The 27,477-nt window shown below is 50.0% G+C and overlaps 1 protein-coding gene across 1 annotated transcript; it reads right to left on the bottom strand.

The window, feature by feature from the left end:
* Window positions 1–10,627: 10,627 nt before the first annotated feature.
* Window positions 10,628–22,190, bottom strand: NPTX2 (neuronal pentraxin 2). The gene is made up of 5 exons (XM_040634522.1): window positions 21,765–22,190; window positions 19,917–20,133; window positions 15,060–15,304; window positions 12,948–13,127; window positions 10,628–12,067 (listed from the first exon to the last, which is right to left on the bottom strand). The coding sequence occupies exons 1-5, from the start codon at window positions 22,188–22,190 to the stop codon at window positions 11,840–11,842; spliced, it is 1,296 nt and encodes a 431-aa protein (XP_040490456.1). The 3' UTR covers window positions 10,628–11,839.
* Between the last annotated feature and the right edge of the window lie 5,287 nt (window positions 22,191–27,477).

The following is a 27,477-nucleotide window of genomic DNA, read 5'->3' as shown; positions in this document are numbered from 1 at the left end:
GCCAAATGCCCTGTCACGAGCAGCCCTTTGGAGAGGCCCATGCAGCGAGGACCAGAGGCCTGCCAAGAGCCATCTTGGAAGTGGCCCCTCCAGCCCAGTCAAGCTTTCAGAGACTGCGGCCCCTGGCCAGCGTCTTAATCACGACCTCATGAAAGATCCCCAGCCAGAACCACCCAGCTAAGCCACTCCTGGATTCCTGACCCACAGAAATTGCGAGACAAGAACTAGTCGCTGGCTTCAGACATTAAGTTTTGGAGCAGTTTGTTACACAGCAACGGATAACGGGTACACCCACTTTAGCTCCTTCAAACCCCGGAACAACTCTGTGCTGTTTGTTACACAGCAACGGATAACGGGTACACCCACTTTAGCTCCTTCAATCCCCGGAACAACTCTGTGCTGTACATTGCTGTTCTTCCATTCCACGGGCAGGACACGGTGGCAGTTCGGAGATGTGGCATCACGGGCCCCGAGTCACCCACTGGGGAGGCTGGTATAGAGCAACTTAGGTGTTTGCATCGATACAACCAGACCTCCCGGCTTTCCTTCCACTGACAAGCACACTGCTGCTCAGAGAGCATGTCCTCATCTGAGGGCTTTACTCCTCAAAATAAGCCCTGGGGAGCTAATCGCCCTTATTTGATAGACGAGCAAACTGAGACTCAGAGAACTCATGCAGTTGGGATGGCGGGTGCCCAGTCAGAACTCAGGTCCCAGTCCCCAGTCCCCTGGGGTCACTGGAAGCTGGATCCCTCCTGCCCAGAGAAGGCACCTCTTCAGAGAAGAAATCAACCCTGGGTGTCCCCTAAGGGAGGCCTATATGGCCTTGAGCTCTTCTTCCGCGACCCAAGGCTGTGGGGCCTGGTGGAACCCTGGAGCCCCTCCTCCACCGTTCTTGACCCCTCAGCTGGGAAAGGGATCCCAGCCTGGAGCGATGGGTACATTGTCACCTGTGGGACCGAGTTTTCAAGAAGCAGCTGTTTACTCTAGGTCTTGAATTTTAAAGAGGTTTAAAGTCCAACTTGGACCCTCAGCTCCTGGGATGCCTGTAACCATGGCAGCACCTCCCCGAGCAATAGCAAATATTTGCAGAAGGAGAGAGCGTGAGTCAGGTAGGAAGGAAAAGAGACCTGAGGATATGGGAATGGGGCTTTGCCCTAGGGGCCTGCAGATGGCTGGGGGCTGTCCCCAGGTCCCCGGGGCACTCAAATGTCTCCAGTAATACCCCGGGGGGTACGTGCCCCACCTCCTGCCCCCATTCCCTGAGTCTCTGTATGAAATACGCCCTCGGGACAGCAAGTCCAAGGCCAGATCCTCTGCGTCATTAAGCCCCTTCTTTTGCTTGAGTCTGTTTCCTCATCTCGGAAATGGGAATAACAAACCTGCCTGTCTTTTCAGGGATATCACGTGGCTTAAATGAATTCCAACTGCCTGGAACACTCTCAGGAGGGATTGTGGTAAAGACCACCACCCCAGGTGGGTTCCAAGGGAATGTCAAGATCTCTGGGCCACCTTCCAGATAGCCCAGAGAGGGAAGTGGCTTATTCAAGGCCACATGGCACGAGCAGCTGAGCCCAGAACTCAGCCACCCAGCCCTGCTGTCATCTCCCGGCACAAGACCCTCCCTGACCAGCTGTCGTCCACTGAGCGTCCGTGAATGATGGCAGCAGTGTGCTGCCCTGTGGACGTGCTCAGGGCTTAGCCACAATCTGGGTCAGGGCTCAGGGTGTGCCAGGCGCGTGGACAGTAGCTGCCAAGTATGTCTCAGCAGAGAGAGCCAGGGAAGCAGAGCCTATAGCTCTGCGCTGCCAGGGAGGGGCTGACCGTTCCTGCAGACACCTCAGGAAAGGACCCGGGGCTCTCCCTGTGGGCCGTTCTCATCACCTGGGGTCGCAGGTTAACCGGTCCATGTACATACCTTGTAAGTAAGCCAAAAGTCACATTCTAGGGAGTAAAAAAGATTACATCCTATTATTAAGAGAATAAAGTGTGCCGACTACACTAATACACCACTCAGAGGTCTGGGATCGAGTCTTGGCTCTTTTAGAAGGCCAGGGCCTCAGTTTCCCCCCATGTAAACAGGGAGTAGTATTGTTCTCAGGAGACACTGTTCTCAGTCTCTTTGCAGCCATCTACACTCTGCCTCCTCTCTCTGCTGGAACACAAATATATGTATTTATTCCATTTCCCTATTTCTTGCACTGGAGACTCCTAAAATAGGACAGGAGGTGGGGCTGTGAGGAGAGGTCCCAGGCAGAAGCTCCTCTCTGAGGGCCGAGAGGCAGCTGGGGCTCTGCCGCCCACGGAGTGGGGAGACCTGAGCTCACCCCTCCACTCCAATACAGGGCAGACCTGGCCTGGGTCCAGGACAATGTGACCCCCACTCCCCTCTGCTCTGCCAGAGGTCCCGGCATGGGAGCCAGTTGAAGCGCTGCCTTGGGGACAGTAAAGGCTGTGTCTGCAGCAGCCCAGTGGCCCTGGGGGACAGCTCCCTGCGGGGAAGTTCATGCGCGAGAACACATCTGCAGGCGCGTCCTAGCCACACAGGGCCAGCTCCAGAAAAGCAGCGGCTGCGGGGCCTCATGGAGCATGTGCCCAAAGGAAGGACATCAGAGAGCTCCTCCCATCAGGCCTGCCACCCTCTGTGGGCAGACAGCTCGGTCATTCCACGGTCCCTGAACAGGGGAGCAGACACCAAGTCAGAGCCGGCACACACACCACACTCCACCCCAGACTACTGAGGACTTGGGCAGGGCTCCTGGAAGCCAGGCTCAGACGTGATATAGATGGTAAAATAAAGAGACAAGGACACTAAAACAATTATTATAACTGTTCAGTATGTCCCCAAAGTTTTTCTGTTCTATGTCCAAAAAGCTAAGTGAGGCATTTTGAAACAATAAAAAAATATATATATATATACGCACATTGGTTTCTGACCCTATTTCCTGACAGTGAGCTCCTAAGTCCCTTGCAATTTCCTGGGTGATAGAGCATCTTCTGTTTTAATGAGGCAATTCTTTGTTTTAATGAGGCCCCTGGATGGGGCTGGTCACAGAAAGACCAAGTCCTGATTAGACGCTTGGAAATGTCATCCCCCCTACCCCGGAGAGGGGAGAGGGACTGGAAATGGAGTTAATAATTAGTCATGCCTATGTAATGAAGCCTCCATTAAAATCCCCCAAGTGTGAGGTGCAGAGAGCTTCTGAGTCAGTGACATATCCACGTGTGGAGAGGGTGGTGCATCCCAACCCCATGGGAGAGAGACTCCTGAGCTTGGGTTTCTCCCCCTATGTCCCTTCATCTGGTACTTTACTATATCCTTTATAATAAACCCATAAATGTAAGTAAGTGTTTACCTGAGTTTTGGGAGCCATTCTGGCATATTACCAAAGCCAAGGAGCAGGGCATGGGGACCCCAATTTGCAGCCTGTTGGCCAGAAGTACAGTTGACAATGTGGGACTTGGGACTGGTGTGTATTCCAGGCCTGTCTCCTCGCTTCTGGAAGCTTCAGGTGTTCCCTGGCTTACTGATGGCATTCTCTGGGTCTTCACGTTGTCTTTTCTCTATACTTGTCTGTCTCCACATCCAAATTTCCTCTTCTTATAAGGATACTAGTCATGGGATACCTGGGTAGCTCAGTCAGTTAAGTGTCTGCCTTCAGTTCAGGTCATGATATCCCAGGGTCCTGGGACTGAGTCCCACATCGGGCTCTCTGCTCAGCAGGGAGCCTGCTTCTCTCTCTCCTGCCACTCCCCCTGCTTGTGTTCTCTTTCTAACAAATATATAAATAAAATCTTTGAAAGGATACCGGTCATATTGGATTAGGGCTCATCCTAATGACCACATTTCAACTCAATCATCTGCAAAGACCCTATTTCTAGTTACGGTCACACACAGAGATCCTGCCAGTGAGGGTTTATGACATCTTTTGGTGGGGGGAGGACATAATTCAAACCATAACACTTGGCCCCATGCGAAGGTGTTCCTATCTTTCAGCCCAGCCATCGTGCTCCTGGGCACTAGCCCTAGAGAAAATTCTTACAGGTTGCACTAGTAGATACCCGCCATCCAAAAGTTCATCAGCACCAGAACGGATGGATGGATGCAGTATGTGCATTAAAGAAAGACACACAATGGTGAAAATTAGTGAATTACAGCTATACGCACCATCCTGGAGAAAGAGCAAAAGCATCATATTAACTTATTAAAAAAAAAAAAAAAAAAAAAAAGCAAGTCACAGAAGAGCCCGTAGTCTGATCCTGTTGTAAAGATCTGAGTGGTCAGTTCTTCTGCCTCCTTCTAAGTCTTTGCTTCCACATCATCTTCTCGATAAAACCTACCCCATCGACCGACCTTCATGCTAAAGCCCATGCTCCACAACCACACTCCTATTCACCCTACCTCGCTCTACCTGTCCTTTCCGCAGAGCATTCATCAACTTCTCACAAATGATACAATGTGCTTCCCCATGCCTCTAGCAGTTACTGTCGACTTCCTCCCTCTAGAATATTAGATTCGCAAGGGCAGAATTTTTTCTCTTTCATTCATTGATGTCCACTAACCATCGAGAATCATACCCGGCACAAAGTGGGCCCTGAACAAATTTTTTTCTTTTAAGACAGCGGGGGAGGGGGAGGGGCAGCTCCAGCATGGAGCCTGATGCGGGTCTCGATCTCGCAACCCTGAGATGATGACCCGAGCTGAAATCGTTATATGCTTAACCAACTGAGCCACTCGGGTGCCCTCAAATATTTCCTAAACTGAGTGGTTGGTATGCTAATGTTCATTTATGATTATTTTTAAACTGTCCACATGCATTACACCTAGTCTGTTGTATATAGGATGTCTTATAATAGTCTTGGAAGAAAACAGACATGCTATTTCTTGCAAGACCTGAATCCTGGGCGGAGACACAGACGTTTCATGATCTATGCCATGCCCTTACGCACAGAAAGCCAGGAGGTGACTGCATTATTCCCTCAGGATGTGCTCTCTGGTGCATGCTGATGAGTGACAATGAAATGTCAATCTACCCACAAGCTGCAGTCTTCTGTGTTTTATTTCTGCTTGAACAGGGTTTTAAAATGTGCTCGTGAATATTTGCACTGACAACTACAGAGAGCAGGACTGCTTTGTAGAGAGGAGTAAAACCACCTGGTAAATTTGCCCTGTGCTTCCTTGAGAAAACAATAGGAAGCCAGCAGCCTGTCAAGGACAAAGTCCTATAACCAAACATGCATAATCCCGGCCTTGACAAGCTTCCCTATCCTACTGAAATCCCTGTAACCCTCAAGCCCCTTCTGTAGGATTGCCCAGCGCCAACCCCCCGCAGAGTCGACTGGCTGCTCTATGAGCCACTGAGGTTAAGGGCAATGGTTGGGTTGGTTCGGTTTGCAGTTGAATGTGGAAAATGCCCCTCCCCCAGCATTGGCCACCCACGGGCTTTCGGAGACAATGATTTGCTTATTTGGCTTAATTGGTTTAATTGTCTGTCTCATAACAAACTGTGCATGTTCCATCTCTCTAAATATGACTCACAACAGGATCCATAAATGCACGTTGAATTAAACTGGTTTGTGCATGAGTGTGGTTCCTACCGGTGAGGAGCCTGCCTTCCCTTTAAGGACCAGCACACCTGTTTCTTTACTTTTACTCTCAAAAAGTACAGAGGCTGGGTGATCACACTGGGAGTGCCTAGAGGGCGGGGGCCATGTTTTTAACCCCAATTGTAATCTCCACACCTGACCTCTTGTAAAATCCAACTGCCCACTACACAGCTCCACAAAAACGTGTTGTAGGCATGTCAGGTCTATGTTCAAAACAGAATTCTTGATTCTCCTCCCTCTCAAACGCACCTCTTGCCCTCCCCCATCTCCCCATCTCAGGAAATGACATCTATCACCTGCTTAGGTTCAAAACCTCGGTTTTTTCTTTTTAAAATTGAGATATAATTTGCATGCCATAGAATTCACCCATAATTTTAAAGTGTACAATTCAGGAGTTTTTAAAATATTCAGACTTTCGCTGCCATCACCACAACTCATCTGAGAACATTTTTATCACCCTAGAAAGAAACTCCATACCCACGAGCAGTCACTCCCCACTTCCCCGCTATCCCCACACCTACCCCTCAGCCCACGTCAACCCCTTATCTACTTTCTGTCTCTATAGATTTGTCTGTTCTGGACATTTGATAGAAATGAATCGTACAATATGTGGTCCTTTGTGCCTGGCTTTTTCCACTTAGCATAGTGTTTTCAAGGTCTAACCCTGTTATAGTATTTATCAGTATTTCTTTCCTTTTTATCGCAGAATAATATTCCACTGTATGGATATATCACAATTTTTTAAATCCGTTCATCAGCTGATGGGCATCTGGGTTGTTTCTACTTTTGGGCTATTGTGAATAACACTGCTGTGAACATTCGTGTGCAAGTTTTGCGTGGGTACGTGCTATCAATTCTCTCGGGTATATGCTTAGGAGTGGAATTGCGGGGTCATATGGTAACTCTGTTTACAATTTTTTGAGGAACTGACAAAATGCTTTCCGAAGGTGGCTGTACCGTTTTACATTCCCACCAGCGATGCACAAGGATTCTAATTTCTCCACATTTTCACATTATTTACTTAAAGTTACAACTGAACTGTCTCCAGTGGATATGAAGTGGTATCTCATTATGACTGTAATTTGCATTTCCCTGATAACTGATAACATTGAGAACTTTCATAATGTGCTGTTGGTCATTTGTATATCTTCTTAGGAGCAAGATCTATTCAAATCTTTTGCTCATTTTTGTATTGAATTATTTGTCCACTTTTGTTATTGAGTGGCTAAGAGTTCTTTACATATTCCGGATACAAGATTTTATCAAATATACAATTGCAAATATTTTCTCTTATTCTCCGGTAGACTTTTCACCTTAACAGTCTTCTTTGAAGCAGAAAAGGTTTACTTTGGGTGATGTTCAATTTATCAATTTTTCTTTTGGTTGCTTGTGCTTTGGGTGTTATATCCAAGAAACCAGTACCTAATCCAAGGTCCCAAATATTTACCTATGTTTTCTTCTGTGAGTTTATAGTTTTAGCACTTAAATTCAGGTTTTGGATCTATTGAGTAATGTCTATATATGGTGTGAGGTAGAAATCCAGCTTTTTTTTTTTTGCATGTGGATACCCAGAAGGATTTGTTGAAAAGACTCTTCTTCCCCCACTGACTGGTCTTGGAATTTTTTTTTTTCCAAAATCAATTGACCATAAATGTATAGATTTATTTCTGGACTCTGAAACTATTCTATTAATCCATATGTCTATCCCTAAGCCAGGACCACACAGTCTTGTTAGTACAGCTTTGTAGTCTGTTTTGAAATCAAGAAACTTCAACTTTGTTCTTTTTTTTGAAGGTAATTTTGGTTATTCTGGATCCCTCGCATTTTCATATCAATCTTGGGATTGGCCTGTCAATTTCTGGAAAAAAGTCAGGTGGGTTTTTAATTGGAATGGTGTTTAATCTGCAGATCCATTTGGGGAATACTGTCTTTGTAATAAGTCCTCTGACTCCATTTTTTGACATTTGTCTCTCCCTCCCTCTAATGAGAAAGCCCAGGTGCTGCTCTGTCCCTTGGTGCAGGTGGGAAGTTCAAACTATATACAGAAACCTCACCCCAGTCCCACCTTCTAGCCATCATAAAAATCCCTGCCCTTTCCCTGCCCTCAAGCCAATTGCAGCCCAGCTGGGGAGTCACTGTTATAGATTTAACTGGTCTGGGTTGCAAGTATAGATAATTGGCATCTTGGACAGGACTGTGGGATCGGGGTTCTCCTTAAAGTGGTCCTGGGTCATAGGTCCTGGCCCAGACTTACCCATGTGTGTCAAATTGAATCCTATGTCTTTTTTAAAAAATTTTATTTATTTATTTGAGAGAGAGAGAGAGAGAGAGCGCACAAGCAGGGGGAGCAGCAGAGGGAGAGGGAGAAGCAGGCTCCCCACTGAGCAGGGAGCCCTAAGTGGGACTCAATCCCAGGACCCTGGGATCATGACCTGAGCCGAAGGCAGACGCTTAACCAACAGAGGCACCCAGGCACCCCGAATCCCGTGTCTTGATTCAATTCTAGCAGATCATTGTCCCCCCCTGCCCCACCACTGCAAGACCCTGAAACCTCAGCTAAATTCCTGAAAATTTTTTGGTAAACTGAAGGCCACTCCATCACTGACACTGCCAAAAAAGAGTTATTGTCTCTCTCAGCATCCACAACATTGAAACAAGCCTAACATCTTCTAGGACTTTTTTGGGTTCTGGAAGCAGTGCATTCTGCACTGACACATTTTTTTTTAACCTCACTTGTGCAGTTACTTGCAAATCGCCCACTTCAGGTGGAGGCCCCACAACAAAAGGCTCTAGAATCTATGCAAATTGCAACACATCAGGCATTCCCAACAGTGCGGCCAGAGGGTCCTTCACTACAGAGGCCTCAGCAATCCCCTCTCATGCCTCCTGGAGCTTCCGGAGCATCTCAGTTACCCATGGGCTGCTGAGACAAGAAATCTTTGGCCTCACGCTATATGCCACTAGTGCTGCAATTGCTGGTTGCAAACTATGAGATCCTGGACATAGTAGTTGCCTAGGCCCTGGCCTGAGACCTCCCATACCCAGCTGTCCCTATGTCTTGGGTCATAAAAGCAACATCCCAGCAATAATTTCAGCATGGTCACCAAGGCCTTTTTGCTATGTAACAGAGCTAACCCTGGACCCTCTGACATATCCCATCTGCAGCAGGGGGTGGCCTTCCTTGTTCTCAGTCACTTGCCAGACGCCTTGGTGCTGAGGAAGTTCACCCCGATCTCTCAGACCCCTCGAAGCTGCTTGCCATCAGCTGAGTAAACAAAGGGAGTTCTCATGCTTTACAGATGGCATAAGCACCATGACACCAGCTAGAGCTCCATGGGGGAGCTGCTGGTTTTTATTCCTTAACCAGGATGTCCCCAAAGAATAGTAGGACCCAAGGGTCAGCACAACTGGCCAAACTTCAGACAGTCATCTTAGCACTGGGCACCCTGGCCAACAATTGACCCATGTATCCATTTTTTGACTCTTGAGCCAGGTTGCCCCTTTTGGGGTAAAGAACTCTGGGAATCTCTTGTCCCATGATGTGCCCACATGTACCCAAAATGTAAATCAAGATCACACATATCTTTCTACTTACTGAAGCCATTAACACAAGACCTCACCAAGATACTCCCTTCCTTCAGAGTTCCAAAGCTTATTAACCATGACCAAGATACCCATTGCACTTCTTGAAATACACAGTTCTGGGCCCTTGAACAGGCATTCAACAGAATTCTCACCTCCCCTACCAGCCTCAAGCTACAGACCTCATAATGACTTACTTAAACAAGTTCAAACTCGATTAAATGCAGCATGGCACACGTCAGCCATCAGTCAAACATCTGAGGTGAATTGTAATAACATGTCTGCAGTTTTTGATGTTTGACTGCTGACAGCTTTTGTGTAAACCTCACCTCTCCTCTTCCCGTCATGCCCCACATCTGGGCGAGTAATAAGAGAGTCTAAATTCTTTTTCTTTTGGTGCCTGGTGCTGGGGGAGAGGAGAGGGGGATGTGCAAACCACACAGCGGAATCATCACTCTGGTCCTACCCCCTTTACCACCGTAAAAAGCCAAGCCAATCTTCTTTCTCTGCTCTCTCAAGCCATTTTCTGACCTGTGTGGGTGCCACCCTGATCTCCCCAGGAAGACTCATTATATGATCACCTTTCCGTACCCTCTCAGGGTGTGTGTGGTATCATCAGACTAGACGTCTGAACCACATTTTTCCCATGATACTATTAAGTCTTAATCTATGAACACAGATATATTTCCATTTATTTAGGTCCTAATTTCTCTCAATCATGTTTTATATAAAAAAAAGAATAATGTTCTGTAGTTTCAGGGTACAGCTGACTTACAGTGGCTTGACTTACAATTTTTTGACTTCATGACAGCGTGAAAGCAACACACATTTAGTAGAACCTATTTTGAGTTCTGAAGTTTGATTTTTTTGCTGGGTGAGCGATACGCAGTACGACACTGGTGACGCTGGGCAGCGGCGGTGAGCCACAGCTCCCAGTCAGCCATGCGATCACAAGGGAAATCACAACAGGGGCAGGGCCTCCAGAGCCACAGGCCGGCTTGACCCCAGCTCTGCCCTTAACTAGCTGTGTGATCCAAGTCACTGTTTAATTGTTCCACGCAGTCACCTGTAAATCGGGATTCACTTCCAGGGGGTTGTTGGGAGTGAATGAGACATATGGTAGAACACAGAGTAGGTGGCCAACAGGTGTCATGCCTGAGACAGGGAGGTGAGTGTCATCTAGGTAAGTTTGATTCCTGATTGAGAAGGCAGGGGCCAGCTGGAGACCGGGAAGCTGGCCAGAGCCTGTGTGACATCAGCAGTCCGGGCCTGGCATTGGGGAAGGAAGGGCTCAGCCCTGCACCATGCCCCCCTTCAAGCACTTCAGTGCTCCTGGGTCCCCCACACACGGGCCCCAGATGCGCGAACTGTGGCAAAGCCCCACCCCCCTACCCTCAGTCCCAGACATGGAGCAAACAGATACTGAGGCATCGTCCAGTGCACTTTAATCAAAATTCCGTCATCAGAAGAGTTCTTGTAGCATACAATGTTAGGATGGGCATGTCAACTTGGTCCTACAAATGGAATTTCCACAGATTTGCACTTCAAACATGTATGAAAAATAAAATATATAATATTTAGCTTTATAAATTTCCCCACTTCATCACTTTGTCCTTAAAATAAATTACTACCTCTGTCCAATAAATTAAGCAACCTGAAGTCACGAAGCAAATATCAGGCCAAATGACTTCCAATTCCTGAAAAAGTTCTGGGGGAAATACTTGAGACAGTCAAATGCTTACAGGAATCAACATCAATTAAAACTAGCACATTCCTCACAGTGGGGCAAGACATCAAAAATGGAAGGCTGCTAATGGCTGTTCTTCTCTGTTGGGAAAAAATAAATCCCCCCTGACCATACCGAATGGCTGTAGAAGCTGCAACTGAACTTTTGGCACCGGTGGAGAAAAGAGGCTTTTCAAAGAAGCCGTTCCCAGCGATGAGTCCATCAAAGCATCGGTCTGAGGGCGAGGTGACAGAGGGGGAGGGACAGCTGCCACAGCCCTTCTCCAGAACTCCCTTCTGCGTTCCCGCTCCCAGCCCCCTCTGGAGGCCCGGACGCCCCCTCCATCTTGGAGAAGGCACGGCGTTGTCTGGGCAGCCTGCCCTCCTCCTCGAGCTGAAGAGTTCCCCACAGCATAGTAAAGAACACCAAAAGAAAGGCCCTTCTGTGGGCGGCGGGGGCTGCTTTGCTGCGTGCTCAGGGGACAGCAGGGTATACTCAATACACAAGGGACACAGATACTCCAGCAGGATGGCCACACAGCCTTTAAAGGGGACAGACAGAGGTGCACACAAGACATCGAGGATCCAAGAGGGCGGGCAAGGCTGCAGTGTGCTAGCAATTACAGGGGCTCTGCACGGGGCCTCAAGGACCTTAATCCCCTCACCCCCAACAGGAAGTCAGATATTTGCCCACCTGTAAGCTCAGGGTTTCTGCACCCCTCAAAACAATACAATCTTGGTAAGGAACAAAGAATCCAGTGACAAGGGCTGCCACAGAGCCTCGGCCTTCAAGATTACCTGGGAATGAGCTTTGGGGGCCCCAGCCCATTCTGGCAGGGGCTTTGTACACAGTTTAACTGGGGGAGGAGGTGGCCTTGCACTTCCAACAGCCCAGCCGTGGCCTCCAAGACAGAGCAGGAGGCAGCTACAAGTCAAGGAGACGCTCCTCACACGTCTCCACAGGCCACTTTGAAGCCCCTCCAAACACATCGACGTTGTTGTCCACCCAGGGTATGATGTTGCCAGGCATATTCGTGGAGCAGTTGGCAATGTTGATAATTTCTTGTGCACGAAGGACGCGGTCCCATATGTTGAACTGGCTGAGCTCCCCCACGAATGCCTGTGTGGCATCGAACCTGCCCCCAACGGTGTCCTGGGAAAGGGTGGGGGAACAGAGCCCCATTGGCGCAGGTTCAAAAAGCAGACACGCCTGCTAATTCTCCTGGACCATGAACAGCCTCCAGGAAGGGATGCCAACTTGGGAGGGAGATGGGGAGACTGGGGTATTTTCCCAACTCCCTCCAACTCTGACCACATCCCTGACCCAATTCCTGCACATCCCGGAACTCTAGGGCACACAAAACGAGCTCAAGGCTAGAGTGGAAAGACATTTGCCCGAAGTCCTAAAGCTAGCACTAGAGCCAGATCTCCAGACTCCCAGCCTCTCCCAAGGAGGAAGTAACAGGGAAATGAGGCGAGGAATGGGCTGTCAGCAAACCTTAAACACAGGCTGAAACATCAACTCTTATCTGCCCAGGAGCAGACAAACAACTTACATTTCCCCTCTCCCAGCGGGTGAGTTTCTTGAGGGAAGCTTCTGAAGTCACTTCCCCACCCCCACCTCCCACAGGGGGCTGAGCACCCCACAGGCATGCCCTAAGTGCCCCAAAACACTGAGCCAGCAGCTTCTAAAAGATGCCATATTGGCCCTTGGCATCCTGAATCGATGCTGTGCCTGGCAGAAGCCAAACGCCTAGAGAGAACCCGAAGTCCCTCCATGACAGCCTGACCCCAGGGACACTCCTGATCACCTGTGTTAGACTCCATTCTGGAATCTATCTGAACCCACCACACCAACCTGGTCCCCTGCCCTCTGCCCCTCAGGCCACAAGACAGCATGCGGTGAGCCAGACTTCACACCAGTGGCCAGGTCTGGCAGGCAGACAGCTGGCCAGGGGGCCCGGGGGCAGCCTGCAAGTGCTGCTTTGTGCTGCTCAGCTGGCCAGCTCCCCTCCTGCACCCCCTGTACTCACCTGTTCCTGCCCGAGGATCAGCACACCCCCTGGCTTGATGGGGTGCCAGGGGGCCAGGTTCTCCCCAGTGCCGAGTTTCTCCCCATCCTGGAAAGCTTCCCACATGCCGTCCCGTGTTGTCCAGGTGATACAGATATGGTGCCACTTGCCATCACTGACAAACAGGGGCAGCTGTGCAACCTGTGGACCAGCAACATGCAGGTAAGGCCCCCACGGGGTTTCCAGAAGTCTGACCTGCAGAAGAACTGGAGGTCCTGTTGCTCCCATAATGAAGGGTCCCTTCTGGTCTCTCCTTCTCTGTTCTGTGGGTGACATGGGCAACTCTGCCCCTCAGAAAGCCCTGAGCAGGGGACACGGTGTGACATAGACACCCAAGAGGAAAGGGGCAGGGAGCGTGGGTTCAAGCCCCTGACCCCAGGGTGGCTCGGCTTTCAAGGGGACACCTTTGGTCCCGGGTTTGTCTGAGGGTCCAGGATGCTGTGCAGACTGAGCAGATGTGAAGTGAAGGACAAGCCCCCTCCCTACCATGCTGGGCCTGAATGCCTCGTGCTGGAGAGCCTGAAGGGAGGTCAGGGTTATACTGGGCCAGCTTCTTTGGAAAACAGACCAGGCATCTACACTCAAGGCAGAGGCTCAAATTCTCTCCCAGTACTTGCGGCCTCTGTGTGTGTGTGCATACTCCTCTGCAGTAGACCAAAGGCCCACAGTTATGTGGGAGTGTGTGCTGTGGGGTGCACACAGGGACCCCCACATGGGACCGGAGGAAGGGCTGGGGTACACACAGGGACCCCCACATGGAACTGAAGGGCTGGGGTGCACACAGGGATCCCCACATGGAACCAGAGGAAGGGCTGGGGTGCACACAGGGACCCCCACATGGGACCGGAGGAAGGGCTGGGGTGCACACAGGGACCCCCACATGGGACCGGAGGAAGGGCTGGGGTGCACACAGGGACCCCCCACATGGAACCGGAGGAAGGGCATTTCTGACCCACGTTGTCTGCGCGCAGTCCTGTGAGCACTACAGACCAGCCCAACTGGATGCCATCCTGTTGTTACTGCTGGTATCCTAGCAACCCGCTGCTTCCTCCCAGGAATTGGCTGTTTACGTGCCACCTAACCCAAAGGAAAACAAGGTTCTGGGCCCTGCTGTGTCCAAGGGCATTACTTAGAACAATTAATCCCTGGCTCGGGGACATGGTCACCGCCAGAAGGAGCCCAGTGGGGAGATTCCACAGCATGTCCCACTGAAACTCCACCCAGGATGGGTCAGTAACGGCAGTTTAAAGGGCCAGGGTAGAGGCAGCAGGGAGCTGAAGCAGCCATTCGAACACTCAGCTCTGGCAAGGATGTGAGGACAGGTTTTTGGGCTATGTTGCATCTGACTTCAGAATGGAAGTTTTAAGTGGGGCTCCTGGAGGTCCTGCAGCTGCCCAGAGCAGAGTTCTTGAGAAGATCGTGCTCTTGAATGTCGAAACCAGCCAGTCTATTAAAAAGGGATATCTACTCTGGAAAAAGCAAGGCTACAGAGACAGAGAACAGATCAGTGATTGTCATGGGCTGGGGTAGGGGCAGGAGCTGACCACAAAGGGGAATGAAGAGATTTGGTGGGGGGAGGGAGGGAGAAATGAAACATTTCCATATTTTAACTGTGGTAGTCACACAACTGCATGCCTTTGTCAAAACTGGTTGGACTGTTCACTAAAAACTCTAAGTTTTACTGTAAATTATATCTCAATAGACCACCCCAAAAAAGATACGCTGATAAATATCCTACACAGAGAGACACACATAGCCCCTCCCCTAATCAGTATGGCCCTGGGGAACAGCCCTCACTGATCGGCCCAAGGCCCTGTGACAATTCAGGCTGGCCCACAGAGACCCCAGCTCTGTTCCTTTCACAACACCTGTCCTGGACTCCCAGCTTGGATCTCCATCAGCTACGGCTGCCTGCCCCTGCCCCCTACCCAGCCAGCTGGCCAGAGTGGGGCTGAGTCGGTGCAGAGCTGTCCCCACCACGAGGACGGCAGCCCCACAGCCAGCTGTCAGACACTGCCACACCCTGACTACTGCCGCTGTAATGGGGGCGGGTAGCGTCCAAGCAGGACTCACCTTGTCGTTGATGAGCAGCTCAATGGGGTTGTTGCCCCACTCTATCAGCACGATCTCGTTGGCCTGCCCGGGCACCGCGTAAGAGAATGGGGTGCCGATGCCCGGCAAGGCGCTGGATCGCAGCCACAGGCAGATGGTGAAGGCGTACAGTTCAGGCAGCGTTTTCTTGATCTTGCCATACAGGTAGTTTGTGCGGAGGGGGAGGGACACTTTGAATGCATCAGGAGACTTGAAAGCACTGTTGCCTGGGGGGTGGAGAATAGAGGCCATGGTGTGTTAGCCTACTCCCCACCAGTGCAGCCCAGAGCCACAGCTCACCTGCACTCCAACTTCCCCAGGTTGGTCCTTTAAGCAACAGAGCACCTGCTACCTGGAAGCCACGGTGCAAAGTGCTACCAGCCCAGGAATAAACAGAAGCATCCTTGCTCTTGAAAGCTTGAGGAAGTGGGCAGGGACAAGCTGGATCTAATTTTCAGGTTAAATTAAGCCAGAAAACCCTTCTTCAGCTCTTTTCTTGAAATCCTGGCCCCTTCAGCTCCTTCAGCAATGGTGGGGTCAGGGTCCTGCTGCACTTGGGCTTAGAGGCAGGAAGTCTTAACAGGGACCTGGGCACTTGATAGATACCCGTCAAGCCCGTAAGCCCCTGTCACTTCTTACCCTAAAGAATCACTGCCACCCAAGCAAAGGAGTCCACATTGGTATCTGGACAACTTAACTTAGAAGTGGCTTTTTGGACTAAATCTCTCACATGAACCATGTTGCTCATGATTCACCCTCTTCAAGAGAAGATTGAGTCTGTTGACCATTTCCTGCGATTTGGAACTAGTCAGAGGCAGAGAACTACAGAGGTGACCCTCCCCACTGAGGTTAATGCCCCTAGTCAGAGCCTGGCCAGAGCCTTGAGCCCTTGGGGCCTGCCTGGGACTGATGAGAACTGCCCCCCCCCCCCGCCACCGTCCTCATGTAAATGGTGCTTCCAAAATCTTTGAAAGTGACTGGTACTTTTAAATGGGTCTAAGTAATTTCCATTAGTTTTGATTAAAGCTCAAAATTAACAACAAAAATAAACACACAGAAGGCAAGTCCCTGTCTTGAGTTATCAGATTCCAAAGTTTACGGGTACCACCCAATTCTGTGAGCTGTCGTGGCAGAAGCTTCCCTCTGATGTGGGGACTAGATGCTTCTGATGAAGGAGCCTAAACACCCTTCTCTCATTCAACAAGTATTTATTAGGCATCCATGAAGTGCCAGATGGACTCGGTCACCGTGAGAAACAGGCAGGTACTCTGGACTCAGAACTGACGGAACGAAACCACCTGCATGAATCAAGTGCATGCATCAGCCCTGTCTGTAGAACAGAAGCCACAGCGGGTGAGCCTTTCTCCACTGCAATCCCCCAAACACATTTGCTTTCATAGTCAGTAACACGTGAGAGAGGCTCTTTGGTGCCATGGTTCACCCCCATCCAAGGAAGACCTGCAAAGAAAAGCAACAGGGCCCAGCACCACCCTTTCAATGTCTCTGGAACAGGCAAGCAGAGAAATTCGAGCCTCTGGGCTTCACAGGTACTATTTACTCGTGTCTGCCGCTTGTACAGTCTTGCCTGATCCATCCCAACCTCCCAGTCTGCGGAGCCACTGAGTACCTGGCGAGGGCTGGGAAGACTTGGTCACCTGGGGAAAGCGAGGGGGTCAGGCCAGGTACAGGCTGGGACCACAATGACCCTAAGTTAGGCTGAAGCAAAACTGAGACTAGGAAGCCCCACCCCTGATTCTACAGGCTGTACAGTTGAGACACCGAGGCTGGGAGGAGCGAGGGAACTTTCCCTAGGTCACACAGCTAATGAAGGACAGAGCAGGGAGCAGAAGTCCCTCTCTCAACTACGTGTAGCCACTAGTACTTCATCTGCAAATGGCCACGTTCTTCACGAAGGCATGATTAGCTAATAAAGAGAAATGGCTTCTATCTTTGCCCGTGGGCAGGCCTGCTGATTTAATAAGGCTTGGTGTCAGTAATATCGTTAGCTAGGTGACAACAGATAGGTTTAATTAGACCTGGGAGAGCCAAGGGGCAGAGGAGGGGCCCACACCCTGAAAGCTGGTGCCCTCTATTTATACCAAACAGCTTGGAGGTTTAGAGGAAACTTCGTTAAAACCAATTAAGGCATTAAAAGGCCTGACCAATAAATCAGAGGCTGCAGGTGGCAGACAAGTGAAAATGGGGGGCAGCTGAGGCCAAAGAGAGACGGGTTATGTCGTCTCAGTGGCAACATTTACCTCAACTCCATGGCGGGCTGGGCCAGAACCTAGAGGCCCCTGCACATGAGCAGATCCCACGACAAAGAAAACAAGCATCCGTGCAATCAGGCAGCACGAGCATCTGCGTGCAGCGTTGGACGCTCACCCCTGGGCTCTGGGGAGCCTCCTGCTTAGTGGGGCTGGAACCCACAAACAACTCTAGGCTGCAGCCTCTGGGCCTCTTGTCCCCTGGGGTCACCACCAAGTTCAACCCCAACTCTGCAACCTTCTGGACCCGTGAATGCACGAATCACTTGGTTCTCAGACTCAGTCCCTCATCCATAACTAATACCTCACACAATTGTTGCAAGGGCTACAGAAGATACAGAATGTGGCAGTCACAGCCTGGTGTCTGGCCCAGAAGAGGCCCATAATGCGCAGGAGATGATGGACCGAGGGCCAGAGTCTCCAAAGCCCCCTACTTTGCATATGCCTGAGGTCCATTTCCTCTGGGCTCAGCAGGATGCTTTGAGGAACAGAGTATATTTTCCACTCATGGTCTATTTGGGGGTTGAGAGTTTATATATCGTTTTATCCTAATCACAAATAGGACAGGTAGAAACAGAATTACCCAGAAGACAAATTGGTTGGCAAATGACTACTTTCCTCAAAGACTCGTCCCAGAGTTGGGTGGAGCACAAAGAAAGATTCTAGCGTTCTCATGGTGGGTCAGTACCAGGTCCTGGGGGCTCTACAATAAGGCCAGTCAAAGGCCCGGCCCTGCGGAGCTCACCGCTAGGTAGGACATGGACCTCCCTTCTGTGCCAGATGAGCTCTGAGGACTTAGTGTAAAACCTAGGTATCAAGAGCGTGGGTACTGGAATCTGGCTGGGGATGGGAGGGGTAGTCACAAAGTGGCAGCTCCTGGGTGGTCAGAGCCATGTTGCTGTTGCTGCTCACCAGCTGGTGGCCCAGGTCCCACCTCAGTCCCCTCTCCCCAAATGACACATCTCTGGCTGAAAGCTTCAGGGCATTTTTCTCATCTGAGTAATAGGTATAAGAGAAGTCCTATCTCACAAGGGTGATGTGCTCAGCACACACTAACTCAGCAGGCTTCTATTAACCTACATCCTTGTAGCAGTTCAGCCACCAAGCCAAGCAAGACACCGTCACCAAGGTCTCTGGTGGAGCTCTCTTTTCATTATACAGCTACCCCCTTCAAGATACTAAGTGACTGTGGTGTGCCTGTTCCATAGCCCTGTGTGTCCCCAGGTTCCACCGTGGGTGAGGCTGGGGAAAGGGAAGGCAAGCCACCCTTTACCCGATGCTGCCTTTCTGTCCTCCTGCAGCATCTGCAGCTGCTCTGCCTTCAGGGAAGGCTCTTGAGACCTAATGAGCTTCCCGAGGTCACCGGCAGAGGTGAGGCAGAGAGGACATTCTTCCAGAAACTCAAGAATCCAAGTCTAACAGGTAAGTCACCCACCACTTTCTGAGAAGAATAAGGTAGAAAGAAAACAGGAAAGTGATGAAGGAAACCTGTGACTTCTGGGGAGTTGCTGTAAAATGGAACAGAAACACCATCCCCTTGATCATCTGGCCCTCCCCTCCCAGAGTCACTGAAGGCATAACTGGACGTTCTCCTATCAGTTCATGAAACTGAGTAATGAGAAACTGTCTTTGTCAGGCTGGTGCAGCTGAGAAGATTAAAATCTCATATCCACTATCAGCAACTTAAACTTCACTCCCAGGCCATCTGGCATTTTGGGGGTTGAAAAGGCAGACTGAATTACTTACGGCCCTCGATCCCTTCCCCTCCTGTGCCCCGTGGGAGAAACTGACCCACCACAGTGTGAGCAGAGACGAGAAAGATACGCAGAATCCGCTGAAGGACTAGTTAAGAAGTGGCTGAAATGACCACATGGCAGGAGGACCGGGTTAGGTTGTTTGTCCAAGCTGATCCTGATGGCACTGGCTTTCCCGTGGATAACGCCAGGGGGCTGGGGCTAATTCCTGAGAGGACCATCCTCAATCACACTTACTGTTTTCCCAAACAGCCACAAGTTATCTCCATGCAGGGCCACTGCAGACACCCTGGGGGTAACTGCAAGGGATGGGAACCAGGGTGCTCCCAGCAGCAATCAGCCCCTTCTGTCTGCACCAAGTTGGAAGATGTATCAACAAGGCCCTTAAGTTGGGCAATGGTCAGGCAGAAACCCTAAACCCCGTGCTGCAAGAGATGCCTCAGGTTGAAAAAGTAGCACTTCATTTGAGAAACAGAGAGGGGAAAGCAGAGAGCTGCTGGGATGGTAAAGAATGCTGTGGTTTTCTGCACGTAGGACAGGTAGGTTCAGAGATGACCTAAGAGCAGCATCAGAGCCGACCCCAGCAAAGAGGAGCAGAGCCCAGTACTAAGAGAAAGCAAGCAGGGGTCACCACTCCCTCAAGGACCCTAGTGGCCTGTCTGTAAATGGGTGGCTCTGGGGCCAGTGCCCCTCTCCCTGCTCTGCCTTACTCTGAGCCAGGCTTCCCTTACACAGCAGCCAAATACCAAGACAATGGGGTGGGGAGGGTGGGAGGGACATCAGCCAGAGGGCGACAGAGAAGCTGGCCAAGAACTCACCTCGCTCCAGCTCAGTCACCCTCTGCAGCAGAGCATTCAGGGCATTCTCGGTCTTCTGCCGGTGAGCCGAGGTCTCGTTGTGGAGCAGGGACTTCTCGTCCTCCAGCTCCGCCACTTTGCGTAGGAGCTGCCTCTCCAGCTCCCCCAGTCGCCGCTGGAGCACCTCTCGAAAGTCACTGGGCAGCACTGCATTGGACACGTTCACTCGGAGCTGGTGCTTTTAGATGGGGAGAGGGACACATGAGGGAGAAGTATTAAGGCCATTTAAAAAGAAATTGTGAAATGTAGCTCTAAAAGCCCAACCACACAGGGAGAAGCTTCCAAAACGGGAGTATTAAATCGTGCCAATGGCACGAAGGGGAGCACTTCACGGAAGCTTTTTTCTTTTTTGTATGGAAAGGATTTCAAAGTCAAACAAGAATTACCTTGCTGCAATATTTGAAACTTATGAATTTCATTTTCCTCTCTCAGAAAGCTATTTTCCTCTTCTTGCTAAAAAGTCAAAATTTTAATCACTATCTATCTCTACAATCCTTGGGGTAAAGACCACAACACAGTTAAGATAAAAAAAAAAATAGTTAACCAAACGGTACTCAAATTAGATGAGCGTCCATCTAGAAGTGAAAACAGCCCCCAAGTCCCAATATGGCACAAAGGTGAATAACTATGCTTGGAGAGATGTTACTGGAAAATGAGAGACCTAAACCATGACAGTTCTGAATTCCAGGAATCTTTGCTTTGAATGCTGTTTCTAAATCCTCACTTCCTATGTCTTTTACTCCTCTACCATCATGCTGGCTCTGGAGGCAGCCTGCCACTGGCTAGCCGTGAATCCTTGGCAAGCTATTTACCCCCTTTCTAAGCATTCCAAATTGTAAAATGCAGTTAAGAGGATCTGCCTCAAAAAGCTGTTGCAAGGGTTAAAATTAGATAGTACGCCTGGTGTATATTTAGTAAACCAGAAATGTTAGCTGCTATTAATCATAATGAATCAAGGGATATACAGATGCTGGAAATACCGTATTTAGCCATCATGCCACAGGAAATCCTCAAATAATTTTGCAATAATTACCACCTGTAATTGAAACCTAGTTTTGCTAATAAGCATTCTGGTACACGTTTTTAACACAACTGTTCCACACTTCTTAAATAGGGTTTGAAAGTAAAGATGGAAGTTAAATGAGGATTTCTCTTGCAAAGTTCCCAACTGCATACACCTTCCAAGAGAGAAACGGAATAAGGTCCCTTCTCCCAAAGCAGCCTGGAAGGGCACCTTAGAACAGGCACAATTCGTGGACAGAGCGTCTTCGAAGTCAAAACCAGGTTTCCTCCGAGGAGCCAATCGGTGTGTGGCCCGGGACCCGCCCGCGCTCGCCTCCCCGCCGAGACCCTGGGGTCTCCGCCCGCTCTGGTCCAGCCCGTCCTGATTTATAAAAGGAAACACGGGACGCCCGGGGCAGCTGACCGCACGCAGCAGCCGCACGTCGCCCCGCACAGCCTCTGGGAGCGCGTCCGGCTCCGGGCGACTCGGACATTTACAAGAGAGAAGAGGCCGTCCCGGTCCGCTCACCCGGACGTCGGGAAGTGACTGGCCACACGGGCGGACAGTCCCCGCGCGCGCGGGGGGGTGGGGGAGTTAACCATTTCCTTCCATCAGGAAGCGGGGCGGGGGCAGGATGCGAGCCCCGCAAGTAAGTTCGAGAGCCCAACCGAGAACTACCGCCCCCAGACCCCAAGCCCAGCTCGCTGTGTCCCGCGCAGTCTAGCGGGCAGGACCACGCGCCCCACCACCGCCCCGCGCCTCAGACCCTCCCAACCCCCCCCTCAAAACCCCCCGCGCTCGGCTACCTCGAGGCTCTCCAGGCGGTCCTTGAGCGTCTGCAGCGAGCGGCTGAGCTGCTCCACGACGTGGCCAGGGTCCCGCGGCAGATCGCCCATAGTGTCCTTGCCTGTGGCTGCCGGGCCCTGCGCCTTGCCGCCCGCCAGCCCCTCGCAGCGCGCCAGCTTGCCAGTGAGCTCGCGGATGGCCTCGCGTTGCGCGCCCAGCGTCTCCTTCTGCTGCACGACGGTCTCGCGCAGCTGCAGCACCGCGGCCCGCAGCTCTTCCTCGGGGCTCAGCGCGCCGCCCTGCATGGGCATCGCGGGCAACGGGCAGCCGGCGCGCGCTGCCTCCGGGGGCAGCGCCGTGCACACGAAGCGGCTGCCAGGCGCCGGGCCGTCCTGGGCGCCGGCGGCCACGGCGAGCGCCACGCCTGCGGCCAGCAGCGCCAGCATCCCGCCGCCGCAACGCTCACTCCAGCATCAGCCGGCAGGCGGGCGGGCGGGCGCCGTCGGGGCGCGCGGCAGAGGCGCCTCCGCTGCGGACTGCGGCCCGGCGCGCAGCTCGAGGGCAGCTTGAGCGCTGGAGCTAACGGAACCGCCTGCCTCACGTAGCCCGCTGTCTTCGCCCGGCGCAGCGCTCTGGTCCGACCCGGCCCGCGCGCCCTTTCTTAAGCTGGGGGTGGGGGGGCCGGCGCGTGGGGCGCAGCGCCGCGAGCTCTGATTGGCCCGGCTGGGCGCGCGTCAGCGAGGGGGCGGGACGGGGGCGCCTTCTCTCGGCAGGCGGGCGCGTGTGTGGGCCCGAGCGGGGGGCGCGAGCGCGGGGTCCCGGGGCCCCCAGAAAGGGAGGACTGAGGTGAAAGAAAGAAAGAAAGAAAGAAAGAAAGAAAGAAAGAAAGAAAGAAAGAAAGAGTAAAAAGAAAGAAAAAAATCCGCCCCGGGTGCCTTCGCGAGCCTTGGCCGGCGTGTCCACGCTTCCCTCAGACCCACCCGAGGACGCGGGCGTCGCGGGCTGAAGAGAAGCCGGCAGCTTCCCCGGGGCGGCTTCTGGGCTTCCGGCTCGGCGCGACACATCGCTCCGCGGCCACCGCCGACCCCGTGGGGAGGGATGCCCACTTCCCAAGTGAGGAAAGTGAAGAGGAGTCCCAGGAGGAACTCGAACCCAGGGCTGCCGTCGCGAGCCCGACTCCCTGCCCCGGCGGGCCGCGCGGGCCTCCTCGTCAGGGCCGAGGCCGCCTAGCCCTGAAGGCGGGAAGGAGACGCACGACGGCCGCCCCCGGCCGTCCGCCGCGCGCACGTCCTCCTCCCCGGCCCCCGCCGCCACCCGCAGCCGTGGGAAGACTTCTCAGGTCCGCGGGGACCGGAAACGTGCGCCAGACGCCGACTGCGCGGAGGGGGCGCCCGCACAGCTTCGCGCGCGCACCGCCTCCGCCGGGGCCACGGCGCGGAGGCCGGCGTCACGAGGCCACCCGCAGAGCTCTCCCGTGCTGGTCCGGCGACAGCCCAGCAGGTGGTGACCTTACTCAGCAAGACCTGGGCTCCGTGGGTCCCTCGGAGCGCAGTCATCGCGATGGTACCACGTAGTAACGCCGGGCCCCACCCTCATAAGCCGGCTGCCCGCAGCTCCAGTTTCCCAGCGCGAGGCCCCTGTCCTCACATTCTTGGAGAGCCCAGATATGGACAGAAACCCCAAAAGGCAGGAGCAAATTTGTTTCAAAATCTTGGCTGTGGCTTGCCAGCAAGTTCAGAGAGATTTTGTTGCACAGCTACAGACCGAGCTGGTTTACTGCACATTATAAATGGAAACTTTATTTTTTCTCTGTGTTTTTAAGAAATCCTGTGGCAAGGTCATTAATCACATTATCCATTATACCAGAAACAAATGGATTTGTCGCTTGTGCGCAGAAGCTGAGGTTGATTCTGAAAACAAATTGTATCAAAATAAATGAAATTATTATGATAATATAAAATAGACTGCAGTGATTAATCTGCAGAAACCAAATTTTGACCTGCTTTGCACTTCAAACAATAGCTTCTGTTATGTAAATACTTGTGGGGTTTTCAAGGACAATATAACTAAATTACAAGAAAAGTTCTATTCGTGAAAATCTCTTCATGGATAAACATCAGACACAGAAAATCTGGTCTATACAACATCTAGAGCAGAGGACAGTGGAAGTGATGGTGGTTCAGGTAAGAGTATTCGTTGGTAGGAAAGATATGGGGAGGGAATGGAGGGAAGGGGGTAATGGGCTAATGTCACTATTGGTCTGCATCACCAGGAGGTGTCAGCTTCATATAGTAAATATGACCTTGAACAAGCTCATTCCTCCTACGTCCTTATTTCAGCTCCTTGAAAACTCCAAAAGTTCCAGTGAGCCCATATATACAAAAATTGCAACAATGAAAGCAGTAAGGTTGCAAAGCATGTTATAAAATATTACATTTTAGATGATTCCATAAGGCACCAAATCCAGACATGTTCAGAATTACCCAGATAAGGATTTCGCTTTTCAATTTTCACTCATAGGTCTGATGTTTTGTTTGTTTGTTTTACTGAGACCTAGGTGGATCTTAATTGGATGTGAAAATAGAGTAGCATAGTCTATATTGTTCCATATATCCAGTCTTGACACAGGCTGACACATTTATATTTGCAACTACTTGAAATAGATGTTTGTTCCCTTAATAATTAAATAAAGTGTATTTCGAGAATTCTTATTCTCTCCTGAACAAAGAAAGCAGTGTATAAGAAGACATAAAAATAACAAAACATATATCCCAAAATAATTACTCTTAAATTTCTCAAAAGGGATTCCAGTATGAAAAATGATCAGTGAAATTGCCAAAGATGAAAAGACCGAGGCATTTAAGATGTTATTTCCTTTGGAGGCAGTATAATTAGAGGTCTTAGTTCACAAGGGTATTATATACTATTTAGGGTTTGATTTTGTTTTCCTGGTGTAGTGGGTAAGACTGCTGGCTTAGAAACAGAGGGACTGAGTCCTAATGCCAACTCGTCACTAGATAAGTGGTTTGGGGCAAGTCATTTCTCTTCCCTGGACTTCAGTTTCCTGTGTATAGCACGAGGGGGTTAGGCTAGAGTCTCCAAAGACCCTTCTGGCTATGCTCAAGAGCTGAGAGTTTGAAAAAGAATCACTGCTGAGTGTGACGAACCTTCTGGAGACTTGTCCTTTCTGTTTGTGTTATGAACCACCTGTAGCCAAAGATGAGTTTGGGAAGGTGGGGTGTTTGTGTATACAGCAGGTAAACCTTCACACAAAGGCATGCTGTAGCTGTGGTTAAAACCTGCTCTCGACGACATGAAAGCTTGTCCTTGGTTTACTCACAGCACAACAACATTGTCTACCTGAAGGATCCTACATATCTGACTCATGCTATCCATAAGGATCGTTATGTGAGTGGCAGGGACCAGGGCCCACAGATTTTCCTCCACTTGAAAAGTCGTGCAGATCTGCAGCAGTGAATCAGCTCCACCTAATCTCTTAGTGTAACTGATGCTGCAGCATAGTAACCACCCACTCATTCACTATGTCTCCTGGCTCCCAGGTCAGCTGAGAGCCCAGTATGGACTTCAGCCGTGTGCTGGAAATCCTGATGAGCTCATTCCGCCTCCATTTTATTGCCCCATCTGTTTGGTTCCCTTGTTCTTCTCACATGCATTTTTATCTTGGTCTTCTGGGAAATGTGCTAATTTCCACCATGGTGTCAGAGGATCCCATCTTATACTTTCTTACATTTCTTCCTCTCTTTCTCAGTGCCACTTGGGAAGTCAAGAATGGGGGTGTGAGCTCAATAACAAAATCCAAGGACAGCTTTCTGTGAACATGACTCAGGAACTGTCCTCACTGCTGAATTTCAATTGGGAGGGGAACTAAGAGTATGTGATGTTTTTGGGGTGTTTTTGTTTGTTTTTTTTAATCTTTTTTTCCTCTTTTTTGTACAATTCAGTGCAGATACAACAGAATTTGGAGGCTCTAGTGAATTGTAACAGATACTCTTTTATGCCTAAGATGCTAAGACCTTTTTGAGAGTGAATTTTTCACTAGACTGAACTAACTGCATGGTAGAGTAGAAAATGCTTGAGCTTTGGAGTCTTGTTTCAGCTCTTGTTTCAATCCTAGTTTTATAACTTGCCATTTGACCTTGAGAGGATAGCTTAACCTCTCTGAGCCTCATTTTTCTTATCTCTAACACCAAAGCTAAGTTCACTACAGAGTATTATTGTCAGGCTTAGTGAGATAATGTATTGAACATGTTTGGCATATAGCAGGTGCACAATAGATGCTAATTGTCCTTTTCTTTCCCTTTTCTCCACTGAATTCAGAGCTGAATTATATAAGTTCTTTCAGAAACAAAGTTTAAATTTTTCCTCTATTTTCTGCAATATCCATTTGGAAATAAATGAAAGCAAGAATTCTTGAGAAAGAACAGGCCAACCTCTTTGGAGGAAAGGCAAGGGATGAGAACTCCAGGAAAATTTACTGGGGTCTCAGAGAAAGTTATCCTATCCTAGTGTGTGTGTATGTGTGTGTGCAAGTTGTGTGTGTGTGTGTTAAAATAAGGGATTGTGTTTAATAGGATTCAGCCAAACTATTTCACACCTACACTAACTTATATTACTAGACCATGCGCCTGATCCCAACTAAAAGGTTTGTAGTCCTTAACATTTCAGTGATTCTGAGTTTGTACTTCTATGGGATTCCCAATAGATTTAAGGCCCCCAAATAAAGCAAATGTTCTTTCTTCAGTGCATCTGGGTTCTTCTTGAATAACATATTTCTGGTTTAATTTGGGGAGTATGCGATAGGAGACATTGAGTTTCAGATAGTGTTCTGGTACGAGTGTATGATCACATGTGGCTGGAAACCATGATTTGGGGATTGATAATGCTACCCAACAGATTTCAATAAACAGAAAAGGCTTTTGGTGGCACCCTCTGATTTCAAGCAATAGAACAAGTTGCTGCATAAACCAGGAATACTATCTTAGCTCAGGTTTTAAAAGTAAAGACTAGTAGGCTGGGGATGGGAGGAGGGTGCAGGAAGGTTTGGGTGGAGAAAATACTTGAAGAATATAGTCTGAATTATTCTATATTAGGAAACACTTGGAAAGTGCCTCGCTTTTACACAAACTTCACAAGTAGTGAAATTGACCTATATCCAATAAAGATTTGTAGCTCACTATCTCTGTATCGTTTAAGCACACAGTTAGCTTGCTTGAACCTTTGAAAGTGAGAGTTAGAAGAGATTTTTTAGAATTTTGAAGACTAGGAAACAGCTTAAGAGAGGTTAATAGATCATATGGCTAACTAACAGCAGGACCAAGCTGGAACTCAGGTTCTCTGGTTCCCAGTCAGGGGCTCTTTTCTCTGTACTGCTCCCTAACTTACTCATTAACCCTTTAAAATGCTAGTCTTCTTCAAAAACGACTTTCTTAAAAATCAATAATTTGCCACGCAAGATCCAATGACCATTTTTCTGTGATTCTCCTGGAACTCATTACAACATTCAACATTGTTGGCTATGGCTTTTTTTTTAAATTAAAACTTTTCCATTGTTTGTTTTTTTGTATTCTTCTGGCTTTCAGAGCTCTTTCTCTCCTTCCTTTCTTCCTTTCTTCCTTTCTTTCTCTCTTTCTCTCTTTCTTTCTTCCCTGGATCTTTTTCCATTACCTACCCCCTTGATACATGTGCCTGAAATTGAGTTAATATCTCTCTCCT

The sequence above is a fragment of the Ursus maritimus genome, unplaced genomic scaffold (assembly GCF_017311325.1).
Source record: "Ursus maritimus isolate PB19 unplaced genomic scaffold, ASM1731132v1 scaffold_2, whole genome shotgun sequence".
Taxonomy (NCBI): domain Eukaryota; kingdom Metazoa; phylum Chordata; class Mammalia; order Carnivora; family Ursidae; genus Ursus; species Ursus maritimus.
Note: the sequence above shows the minus strand (reverse complement) of the source record. Positions and strands in the feature narration are given on the sequence as shown.